The sequence below is a fragment of the Simochromis diagramma genome, unplaced genomic scaffold, assembly GCF_900408965.1.
Source record: "Simochromis diagramma unplaced genomic scaffold, fSimDia1.1 OVJJ01000216.1, whole genome shotgun sequence".
NCBI lineage: Eukaryota > Metazoa > Chordata > Actinopteri > Cichliformes > Cichlidae > Simochromis > Simochromis diagramma.
The window spans coordinates 238,346-251,220 of NW_024386883.1; the positions used below are offsets into that span (position 1 = coordinate 238,346).

At 40.3% G+C, this 12,875-nt stretch overlaps 1 protein-coding gene across 3 annotated transcripts; it reads right to left on the reverse strand.

Moving 5' to 3' along the window:
• Nucleotides 1-56: 56 nt before the first annotated feature.
• Nucleotides 57-9,476, reverse strand: rab6a (RAB6A, member RAS oncogene family). 3 transcript variants are annotated; one of them, XM_040032723.1, is made up of 8 exons: nt 9,127-9,476; nt 6,738-6,796; nt 6,572-6,625; nt 5,899-6,004; nt 5,554-5,665; nt 3,611-3,704; nt 2,886-2,952; nt 57-1,503 (listed from the first exon to the last, which is right to left on the reverse strand). In XM_040032723.1, the coding sequence occupies exons 1-8, from the start codon at nt 9,194-9,196 to the stop codon at nt 1,439-1,441; spliced, it is 627 nt and encodes a 208-aa protein (XP_039888657.1). In that variant the 5' UTR covers nt 9,197-9,476; the 3' UTR covers nt 57-1,438. The 3 variants fall into 3 exon arrangements, with proteins under 3 accessions (XP_039888657.1, XP_039888658.1, XP_039888659.1); XM_040032724.1 differs by lacking the exon at nt 3,611-3,704 and adding an exon at nt 5,225-5,318; XM_040032725.1 differs by lacking the exon at nt 57-1,503 and adding an exon at nt 5,225-5,318 and having other exon boundaries at nt 2,912-2,952.
• Between the last annotated feature and the right edge of the window lie 3,399 nt (nt 9,477-12,875).

Here is a 12,875-nt window from a genome sequence, read left to right on the forward strand (position 1 = left end):
TATTGAACTGATTTATCCAAAACACATGTCAGAAACACAGATCAATACCAGCAGCGTTGACAAGTTTACTTTTATTCTTTCATTTGAATCCATTCCAGAAACGTTAAGGACTACAACGCTATACAAACTGAACTCTCGCCTGTAGTTTTACACAAAAATTGCACAATATTTTCAGTATGATCAAAGTGCCACTTCGAGGCAGCACGTGAAACAGCAGTTGCTCTCTGCTGAGTGTCAAAGGTGGTCCAGTTTGGATGCATATTTTATTAGCAACTCATACCCAAAGTGAAGATATTAACAGCCATACAAAAGAAACAGGAATCTGATAGAAATAAATATTACAAGTCATTGTGGATTAAATACATATGTAGAATCATCACTAACAAGAAATCAATGCCAAAAAATAAAAACAAGGAAGTGTTGATAAAACGGCATACCAAACCTAATTAGATAAATCCAAAGCCAAGGAAGCCCTCTACAATTCAACTCCAAAAGGCATATATCTCCACATCTAATGTCTATTGTCGGATTTATGAGAAAATCTACAAACACTATCTAAGAAAGTTTTAATCTATGTCAGCTAGTCTTTAGGGAAAAAAATCTATCCAAATAAAAAGTAATAGAAAATGGAAGCCAAGGTAAAAATAATCCATCTCAATAGACGTGTGGGCAGAGGAGTAAGGACGGTAATGTGTTTGATGCAGTCATGTTATGCATTTGTGCTGGTTTCCATGGTGTGTAGGTGTGAGACTGCGTGACTGTGCAGGTCGTGTTGGGAGAACTGTGACTCAAGTTTAAAATAAGCTCCTAGCTCACACTTCATGGGTGTGTAGTACACATGTCTACACCCAGCACTCCAAATAATGATTTACTTTGAAACAATCCTACAACCTTTTCCTCATTTTATCCCAAAATGTTAAAAACAAAATAGTTTGAAGAAAACGCCTAAATTAACTTCGGCCAATCAAATACAAAAGCGCTTATTGTGTTAACTGACAAATGCACACAACACATTCACATTGTGCTTATTAAGCTTAAAGCAATATTTACTTATTTTTTCTTTTTTTAAAGATTCTCACTCTTAGACAAATACATTGATTTGATGACTTTGACACACATCGTCTTTCAGTTTGGTTCAAAATCATCTTTACCCACAAACTATTCTCATTTTTCTTGTACTACCATCTCTGCTGAAATGACAGAAGGCTTAGTTCAAGCATAAATATGCAATGTTTCAATATGTTTCAATGCATGTGTGTTACAGTGCAAATATTCAATTTAAGTACAACTGAAGTGACTTTCAGAGCAGCCCGATGGGCTACCAGACTTCCATGATGGCGAGGATAACGGATGTAGTGTTCTTTTTCAGGCTGGGGGACAGTGGAGGGTGTAGTGAAGGATATGGGCGCAGAAAAACTGAATGTATTAGATAGAAACATTAGCAGGAACAGCCTCCTTCACTGGTAGGTTGCTCTGGTGGTTTCTCCAGCTTAATGTCAATCACTGAAAGGTTTAGGAGTTAAGAAACAACATTGAAAAGGAACTCTGAAATGCATTGGCATTGATTAAACAAATAAATAAATTAATAGCTCTAGATTTCTGCTCAAGGAAAGACAGTCACACTTTTTTGGCACAATGGTCCAAAATGTCCCATTGGTGTTCAATTAGCCTGAGATGACCGTGATTGTAAATGCCAGCACGTTTTACATTATTTTTATGATCATTAAAGTAGTCAGTGACCACATGTGCTGTACAGGTAGAGGCCATTTTCACACTCCAGCAGTGGTATTGCCCAATTCACATGTATTGGTTTATGACACATTCACAATAAATTACAAAGGGACTCCCCTATAATGGAGCACTTGTTGATGGTGGGAAGGAAGAAATAGCTTAACAGAAAGAGATCTCTGGCAAAACCAGGCACCAAAAGGGTTGAGGTTTTTAAGTTTTAAAATAAAGTTCTTAGTTTCAAAAATGAACTTGTTAATTTTTAAAGACCCTCCCCCAACTAAATATTTTTCTATTTGCTGAGTCATTAAGCAAGCCAATTTAAAACTAATACTGTTAACATATACTGCATTCTCTCTCTGCATGAGACAGAATGCAAAGCTGGTCTTCCACCAGAAAAGCTTCTAGTTGTTGGGCTGCTGGGGAGTTAAGAGCGCTATCCACCCACTGTACTGTGTATATGGCGTGCCAAAGTTGGAAAGTCTTTCAGCTCTACATGAACTTCTGTGGGTGTTAGCTGAAGTTTTTACCTTTTAATGGCAGGAATAAATTATCATCGTTCAGATATTTTACAAGATCAGATGCTTCAACTCAATGTGACGACTCATACTGGTCTCCATTTAACTGAGGTCAGTATTTCACCACTTATTGCTAGACAGAATATTAAAGTAATCTTAAATATTCTTATGGACACATGATGGCTTATGCTATAGTTACATGGCAAACTTATCAAAGCTGAAGTCAGTAAACATCATAACAACATCTTTATAACTCCGTCTGAGTTCAGACTTAGGCACGTTTCTAGGAGCATGACTGACTAATGTGAATTCACTGTCTGCTCTGATCTGTATCAGGACAAACTTCAAAACCTTTCAAGTCTGTTTCATACCCTCCAAAAATAGACCATCAGTGCAGAGTGTCTTTGATATTATACTCATTAAAACAGGCATCCAGCTGAATCTCAATAGGTGTCCTCACTGGTAAAACAAATCTAGAACGACATGTGGGTTAAGCAACAATAGTGAGATGTCACAATTCTGCACTCGATTCTCCCTGTGGCCGTGCTTATCCATATGACAGACGTAAGAGGGCAAAGAGACCTCTGACTCTGTTCTGTCATGTCAGATGCAGACACTGACATGTACACAAAAGGATACTGTCCTCTCTACTCTTGTCCTGTGTGGTGTCCATGCCAGGGAGGGCAGCTGCCACACGACGGAAAAGCTGGAGGGAAAGAGAACCGCATGTATTCTTTCAGACAAGGAATATACTGAGGGCATGATAAAAATTACAAAATGAACTTGGCACAGCATGTTGTGTATAATCCTAATATTAACTGATCAAGCATAAGGTCCACTTGAAACTCACACAGAGAAAGACACCCAAGAGAGATTTATCAAATTTGATCTCAGTTTAGCAGCTTGTGTCTCTGACACTGTAAACCAATTTCTGTGCTGCATCAGTGATTTGAAAAGAGGATGGAGCTGAGCTTTAGTGACATCTTCCATTGACAAAGCTTGGAGGATTTTAAGCGATGAATGGATCCATTCATAAAATTCAAGAGAAATGTATGATGATGCTCAGCATCCCCTGCCCCCACCAAAGAGCGTCGTGGAAGCAGACTTATGACATGCAGAGTTCACCTGTGCAGGTTGTTGATTTGCAAACTCTGGTCCCCATCTCTAAGACTTTGTGATAAAAGGTTGGCCAATACAAATCATTACAGGGGGGAGAGAGCTTGAAAAACAACCAGTTCTCTTCACTAGTGACCAGTGGAAACTGATGTTTAAAGCACACCTTTTGCACACATGCGTGTGAAATAGAAGCCAATCAGAAGAGAGGACTATGAGAACACATACACATGTAGGTGCACACGCTCTACCTGTTTGACATTGTAGCCTGTCTTTGCACTTGTTTCAATAAACAGAACATTCATCTCTTTCGCTCTCCGTTCTCCCTCCTCTGTGGTTATCTGTCTGTGATGAGCCACCGCGAACAACACACAAACAACCACCAGGACACGCACATACCCCCACAAACATCAACACAGAGACAGGGGAAAAGAAACACAGACACTGTGATTATGTTGAAGAGCATTAACAAGCCGTGCCCTTCCTGCTGTGGCTGCCACCACTGCCCAGCACCAAAGGTTTCCCAGTAAACTTCCTGGAAAAACAGGAAGAGAAGTGAAACTTCCAACATCTCAACCATAAATGTTATATTATCTGTGTTTGGCTGAAAAACAGGGTTTTGGAGATCCAAGGCATTGCTAGGCCAAGACGAGTAAAAAGATTGTAAATAAGCTTTTAGAGGAGCTTGCAGGTAACAGGGAAAAGCCATACACGAGACTGACACCCACACACTCTCATCACCTTTAGCAAGAAGGTGATGAATACTCGTTTTATTTAAAGAAATACGCACAAACAAGAGCAATTTAGACTAAGAAGCCCTTTTCAGACATGCACTCAATTCTGTTAATCAGATGGCATCTAAACGCAGAGGTTACAAACGCACATCACTTCTCCACCTTTGAGTTGCTCAGCTCACTAAAAGACATGATTGTTGTGGATAATCCCCTAAACTATAATAATGTGAGGGGAGGAAAAAATAAAGTTTTGGCATGAGACATCAGCTTTCAGCTTTTTTCCATGGTCTCACTGCCAGAAATACTGCAGAAGCCACAAAGCCACTCCTTTGATACATATGTTAAACAGGCTTTTTTATTCCACGCTGGACAAAGTCCAGCATCTACACTGGTCCATGAAAATCACAACCTACAGTGTGGATTTAGTGGTTCACTTAGTGGTCATTTATAAGCTTGGGGCAACCGTGGCTCAGGGGTTGGGAAGCTAATCTGTAACCGGAAGGGTGCCGGTTCGATCCCCCTGCTCTCTGTCCTGGTCGTTGTGTCCTTGGGCAAGACACTTTACCCTACCGCCTACTGGTGTTGGCCAGAGGGGCCGATGGCACGACATGGCAGCCTCACTTCTGTCAGTCTGCCCCAGGACAGCTGTGGCTACAACTGTAGCTTGCCTCCACCAGTGTGTGAATGTGAGAGTGAATGAATAGTGTGCCTAGAAAAAGCGCTATATAAATGCAATCCATTATAATTATTATAAAATTGACCTAAGTGTTTATGGTTGCAATTGCATATATACAGAATGTGGCGTAATAACCCCCCAGAATAATTTGGGACACTATATCCTACTTACTATAGTGTGAAATTTGGCGCATAGCACACAATAAAATCATGATTACTGTAGCTTGTTCTGTCAGAGTGGGGATGTTTGAAAGAAGCGTTGATGAGTATTAATGTAAAAGAAAAGCTCCATGTCCAAATACCAGATCAAAAATTTTATGCAATCCATGTCTGAAAAGGGGCAACTTCGGGAACCTAGTCTGACTTTTATTTTCAGTGGGAGACCTTTGGAGGTGAAACCCAGGAGGCAGCATCTACAGCAGGGCGTCAGAGCACGGCTCACACACACACACTTACCTGCTTTACGTTGTAGCCCGCTTTCGCACTAGTCTCAATAAACATTACATTTAGTTCTTTGGCTTTCCGCTCACCCTCTTCAATAGATACTTGCCTGTGGTAGATAAAACGGTTAAAAGACTCACAGCAAGAGACAATACAAATTCAAAAAAAGGCTTTAAAAAAAAAAAAAAAAAAAAAAAAAAACCCCAAAACAGGACACTTTCAGGTATAATGCATGAAAGAAAAAAAAATCAGTGAGGTCACCAGTAGCAATCAATAACTTCACTTCTATGCTCTTCATGGAGTCCCTACTTTAACAAAGGCAGAAGGAGGGAAACACAGATTACCTTTTATCTGCAAGGTCTGTCTTGTTTCCCACCAACATAATGATGACGTCACTTCCTCTTTCTGTTCTCACGTCATCAATCCATTTTGTGGTTTGCTGGAAAGAGTTGACATCTGGAAGACAGATGGAGATAAAAGGCCTCAGGTGAGAAAACACAGTGGTTAGTGACAGCAAGGCAATAAGCAAAGAGAGTTACAAGCTGTAAAATGTGCAACTTTTTTTTTTTTAATTAAAAAGAAAAATATGCTTCGGTCATACTAGTGTATTTAAATGGAATCAATGCATTCCTCAGCATCAACGATGTGAATAACCTAGGGCACTCCCAGTGGACAGGTGAGCCACATACTTGTAATGTCGTAAACTACGACTGCAGCTGCAGAGTCTCTGATGTAACTTGGGATGAGGCTACGAAATCGCTCTTGCCCCGCTGTGTCCCACAGCTGCAACCTAATCTGTGGGGGAGGAAGGGAAAGGGGATGGAAAGAAAAAAAAAAAAAAAAAAAAAGAAAAAAAAAAAAAGATGAAAATGAAACAAGAAAAACAAATAGACCAATGGGGTAAGTTTATGTGACAAAAAAAATTAATAAAAGGAAATAAAGTTGGACTAATGGGAAAAGATAAAAAGAGAGAAAGGTGAGCACGTAGTTCATGCAGGCAGTGAATAAGCACCAGAGAGAGCTAGCTGTCTGGGCCTTTGGGAGGGAAGAAAGAAGTAATCACCCTTCACTTGTCATCAGCCCTCCTCACTGGATCAAGTAAGGTGTTTAATTTCAAAACGGTGATGAGAAAGTAGATGGGAGGGTAGGAAGGAGAGGAAGAAAACTCGTGTTGAGGGAGGTATGAACAGAGAAAAGGAGGATTGTCCAGGGGGATACAACACTCCTGATCACAGTAGCAACGTACAAATGCTGTCTCTGTGTGTGTTAGAAAGAGCATAATTCAGTGGCTAAAGAAAAGCAACTGGACAAGAAGAAGAAAAACAAAAACGGAGGTACTGGTTGTGCCAAAAATAAACTTACTGTTCTGTCTTCAAGATACATAGTTTTCGACAGGAAATCAATTCCTATTGTGGCCTGAAAAAAAAGAATCAACCAAATATTCACAGTCATTTCCAATGAGTATTGCTGTTGATATTAGGCATCATCAATGATTATTAAAGTTAAAAGTGGAGGTGTTAAGTCTCACTTGGTAGGTGTTGTCGAAGCTGTCGTACATGAACCTGGTGATCAATGAAGTCTTTCCCACTGCACAAACACAAACAAGAAACTCTTAAAGAGTGCAATGACCACATGATCACTTTGATTTTGGAGAAGAATTAGGTACATCTTTTCCCCCGGAAAAAAGAACTGCATTTATAACTGAATCTATTCTACATTTTCCCCCAATTAGAACAAAATTTAAAAACTGAAAATGCTTTTTACACTTTCTGAGCACCCAAAGTCTTCAAACAGATTATTTTATCTGACCAACTGTCTAAAACCTAAACATATCTAATTTACAATAACATAAAGCTAGCCAGCCGCTCTTAACTGGTTCACTAATAATTTCAGCTGTAATCAAAATAATTATTTTGGGGCTAAATAAAAACTACGCAGATCTCTGAAAGCTTGCAGAAATGAAATGTGTTTAAAGTTATTCAACCCAAAGCAGCTGCTGTGGCCCTTTTCCACAGATGATGACCACTAATAACAGAGTAAAGCAAGCAGCTTCATGTCACACAACTCCCACTGCCCTCTTGTCCACTAAGCGTGTAGTGCACAGCTGTTCAAAGTAATTCAGGAGTCAGAGGGTTGAGCAAGACACAGAGAGAAAAAGGGCTGTAAGCAAAGTTTGCCATTTATGTCTGCACTCCCCCCACCCGTGTATCCAGGGTGCTGATTTAATCCACAATGGAGGGTTTGTGTCCATATGTAATATAAAACTCTGTAATGTTGTTTAACACACAAAACTACGCTTTACAAACTTTGCAGCTGTAAAATGCTTCAATTTTTTTCTAATCTCATAGAAAAACATTTATGAACACCTTTAACACATCAGGGACAGTCACACAGTAGCTCTGAGTACTGACACAGTGCTGCCAGTTCTCAGACTGTTTTTGCTGAGCTCGAGTTACATTATCAGTTACAATGTCCATCAAGGGATGGTGACAGGGCTACAGACAACACTGCTGTTTACAAGGCTTAAAGGAGCCACAGCTTATCACACACTGTCCGATAAACGCAGTGTGTCTGTTCCATCTTGGTGGGACTTACAGGTCATATTACAGCAAAAACATTTATTACAGTTTTGTCAATAATGTCATCAAGTTTTGGCTTCCTTAATTCTTTCCTAGTTTCATTTATCACAGCAGCTTCTCAACGCACATCTTTTCCAAAGAGATCTGTATTATTTTATATGCAGTCTATGGCACAGTGCGACTGAAAGACAAGTTTTATATTTTGGGAAAAAGGTGTGCAGGGCCTCTTTCTACATTTGCATTTTTTAATGTTCTTGGGTATTTTTTTTTCTTCTTGGGTATTTTTTAATAATAAATATTTGTGCACTGTAGTGGTTCTGACATTTCTTGTAAGTAATTTCTTCAGTTTAGATGTTTATTATGCATTTAGCTTCCTTTTTTTATGAGTGATTGGGTTTGCTATTCTTCTCACATCACAGCAGGAGAAGCCATGACTTCTTTGTTTCTTTCTTGCTGGAAAATAATGAATAAATAGTGCAAAATCTCATCTTGACAATAGCCCCTTTTTTGTCTTCCCTATTGTCCTTTGGTGGCTATCTGAGTTCACGTTTGATCCAACTTTCTCTTTACCGAGAATTCCAACTTCATACTGTTTTAATAAAGCAACATGAAACAGCTAGTTCAAATATGTTGCAAGTAGATTCCAAAGAAAGAGACAACGCTGGACCAATAACCCAAATTCTACTTTAAACCCTAAAATCTGTGGACACTGCGGACGACACAACGAACAGCCACACAGCTTTACCTAAGACACGAAAAACAGCCAACACGAACCCTCTGTGTGGACACTGAAGGAGTGTAAATTAGTAGGGAGATCGCAGGAATGTTGCATGGCAAGATCGGCCAATTTGGAAGTTGCTCCAGGGTCCATAAATTATGCATTTATGATCACTCTAGTATTATGAACATCTTCTAAACACAGCAGGGTCTGCCTGAAGTTCACCTATCCTTCAATAACGAAGAGATACCAAAAAATAATGCTGGTGCTTCATAATTTAACATCCTGTTAAATGACACTTGGTAATTTCCGATGCCTCCGTTAATGATGTGTTATCACAGCCCGTCACACAACTTAAGTAAGAGTCCATTTTTACAGACATGACTCATTTTGAAGGAAATGAATCACCTTTTTAATCGGGCCAAGGCGAAGAAACTGTTCGTAACAAGTTACTGTGTCGTAATGCCATCACTGCCAAGTGTTAACGATACGTGGCTAACGTTAGCTAGCTAGCTGGTTGACGTTAATCACCCACCAAACTCTGGTGTTAGCTAAATGTTCAACAGAGCAAAAATGTAAATCCTACATCCCACAACATTGAAAATTACCAACAGACTTACCGCTCTGTTCACCAAGAAAGACCAGTTTAAATTTTCTTAAAGGGTTTCCGAAGTCTCCGGCCGAAGACATGACTGAATCAAACCTTGACGTTACTTTTCGGGAGCTTCTTAGCTAGTTAGCTAATGCTAACTAACCAGTTGTTGTCAGTTATCAAATATCCAGAGGCAGCGAAAATGAACAGCCCCACTCGTGGCTGACTTGAGCAAATTTTGTGCTCAAAGCGTATTCCTTCAAAGTCCAAGTCAATATTAAGCACCTCACTAACTACTGCGGCCAAGTTAGCGTTACTCTTCTACTCTGTCAATTACACCCAACCAACGAGCCACCTCGGGCCGCTCTTCTTCAGAGACAACTTTATGGATAGATGTGTCTTCTTGGCATGTTGATGTGCTGCCCTCTGCTGGTGGAGCAAAAAAAAAAAAACCACTGAAAAACCAGACTGCTCCTTTGGCAGAGCAACGCACTGACACATTTGATTCAGTAGATTTTATTTTTATTTTATTTCACAAAGTTGGAAGCATTATGAGGGGGAAAAAACTACCGTGCTAAGGACAGAGAAGAACAGAAGGAAAAGGCACGGTGTGTTTTTTTAAAGCCCACTAGAGGGGGCACTTTCATCACAGGTAAGATTTCACTACTAAGCAACTTTAATGGGAATCCCAGTAATGTTTAAAGAATTAGACGGTGACTTTTACCGATGGTTAAATTACATGGAAATATTTTTTTTATCATCCATCCATCCATCCATCCATCCATCCATTCGCTTATCCTGGTCAGGGTTGCGGGGGTGGGAGGTGGGAGTGGGGGCTATCCCAGCTGTCTCAGGGCAAGAGGCAGGGTACACCCTGGACAGGTCGCCAGTCTGTCGCAACCTATCCCCACTAACTGCATGTCTTTGGACTGTGGGAGGGGTCGCACTTATGATGAAATCCCTCAGAAGCAGAAGATTAAGAAAGAAAACAGGCACTAATACATGAATATTTCTATTAAAAACAGTCCCCAGTAGTGAGTAAAATTTCTTTCTTTGTTACTCAGAGTTTTTAGGTAAACTTTATTTCATTTTTTTTCCAATGTAGAATAAACGTTGTTTAAAGAAACTGTGTAACACTCCTATATAGCATTCGACAGTGTTAATCAGTCCTGTTGGTGCTGAAAGAATAGCATTCCTTTTGTTCAGCCTATTTTTAAACCTCACTGCAGTGTGCACATGTTCAGCCTTATATTCGCTCTATTAATGCCAGGTTTTGCTGGCAACCATGTAGCATCAAGCCAACTGGCATTAAGAGTCCTTGTGAAGGAAATTAAATCACAGTTGAGGGTAGCAGTTTGTAGCTGTGAAAGTGGATGTCTGACTTGTTAGTTCTATTATGTCAGACACTTTTTAAAAATTGGTATCAGGCTGTGATGTTTACAGGACCCTGTGTAGCTTTTATTGGATTAATCATGACCTTCAGCTCATCAGACAGCTGCTGTCCTGAAGGATGAAGCCCAGAGGCAGCATACAAGGTGGTTTACTTACTCCACCCAAGGACAGATAAGATAAGATAAGATAAGATAAGATAAGATAAGACTTTATTGATCCCACGGCAGGGAAATTTGTGCGTTACCTCAGCTCAGGCACAGATAGCAGAAGAAAAATCAAAAAATCAAAATAAAATACAAACAAATACAAAATAAGTAAAATAATACACTATACACAACGGTAGCATACACAGCATGTGATTATGGATAGAGGGATGTATGAATGACTACCTGTCTACCTGTTTAATTCTGTTAGTGTTTTAATAAATTCTATAAATGATCCACTCTCACATACAGCATGTATGAACAGTACACCTCTGCTTTTTTACCTGCAGTCATTTAAATACCAAATCAAGATACTTATAATCTCCCACTGACTAATAACCACTTTTGGTCTCAATATTTTGTCATTCCAGCATCCTTGTTGTTAGGGTAATTTAATTCTTACATAATTCCTATTAAAGATACATGTGCTGTGTAAGGGCATGTATTATTTGTGTGGACATATCCATCCTGATGAGATCAAAGATGAGCTCAAACAGAAAATAAATTAAAATGTCAGAACCCTACAGATGCAAGTGTTTTCTTCAACTATTAATTAACCAGAGGAAACTGACTTCACCCTACACTCAGAAAAATAAAGGTGCCAACTGGAACCAAAAGTGGTTCTTTAGACTGATGCCATAGAGGAACATTTTTTGGTGCCACAAAGAACCTTTCAAACAATGGTTCTTTGAACCATTTGTAATAGCTGAAGAACCATCCACAAAATAAAAAGGTTCTTTGATGGTTCTTTAAAGAACCATGAAGACATCTGAAGAACCATTTAAGAACCATAATTTTTCTGAGTGTACTGTTCACTAGCCTGGATTACATTTACATTTTAGGGGTTTTAAGTATAAAAGGCAATGCATTATTAGTGTATGGGTACAGTATGTGAGTTCATGCCTGCTTGAGCCAGCTGTTCTAAGTCACTGAAGAGATGACACACCTGCGCCCCGCTCTCATTCATGTGCCATACAGCTCTGAAGTCTCTTTGCAGAGCAGCTGACGGGCTGATGCCAGCCCTTCAGCTGCTCTGGTTGCGACCCACGCCTCATTAAACTTGAGCCATCAACTTGAGCTGGCTGCCTCTCCCCTCCCTCTTTTCTCTCCCCTTAACAGCACTCCTACGCCACATGTCCTTGGTCAGGGAAAGACCCCAAATCTCCCGCCCCTCCCACTGAAGATGCTGAATTAACAAATTCTCCATTGCTCCCGGTCTCCCTCACTCAGTCATTCTCTGTCTCTCACGCATAAGCATACAGAGGGATGCGGCACGTGTGTTTCCACACGCACAGCAAGACGGATTGCGCTGTAGACCTCTGTAGAGGTTGTGCATTTTGAATGTGCTCACATCACTGCCTTTTGCTCATTTTTGAAAGATCCATCAGCACCCTGAATTTGAGGAGGTGCTATCAAATTTCCCCCGAAGCTCCTAAAAGTCACGCACCTTATTCTGCAAGAAATGAGCTGTCAGCTTGAAAAGCGTGTAATCCAAAATCAAAGGAGCATGACTAAAAGGAAGCATGGTGCAAAAGAATCGAAGCTGTCACCTCAAGCCATGACTTCATCCTGGTGCGCTGGTCTCATGTCAGGCCACCGCATCATTTACTTCTGCAAAACTTGACTCAGTCTTCTAGATAGGAAAACCTTGCTATGACTCCCATCTTGGGGGAAAAAAAGTCTTTATTTTTTTTCTTCTTTTTTCTTCTCTTGTTCAGATAAAGAGAGTGTATAGGGGATGTTTGTGCATTAGTGTATGGATCTGACTGTATCCATGTGCGTAATGGATGGAGACCATCAAATTCCCACACCACCTTGATCTAATGTCAATGTCACACCAAAGTACAACACTGTGCTCATCTCTCCCGTGAGGGAGACTGAACGCAAGGGCTCTAATGGAGGAGAGACTGATGAGGAACAGAGAGAAGATGAAAAGGGGAAATCGGAAAAAAGGGGTATGAAGGTTAGGCCAGGGTAAAATAGGTGTGTTGTATTCCCCAATACAGTAAGATAGAGAAAGGGAGGGGATATGTGGGGGATGGGGTGGAGCAGAGCTACAATTCTCCTGTAATCCTCCTCCTGGAATCATGAGGTTAGATGATGGGGGGGGGGGGGGGTACCAGGAAGAGAGCATTTGAAGTGAAGGGAAACACCGTCGAGCTTCCAGACTGGAACAAAGGAC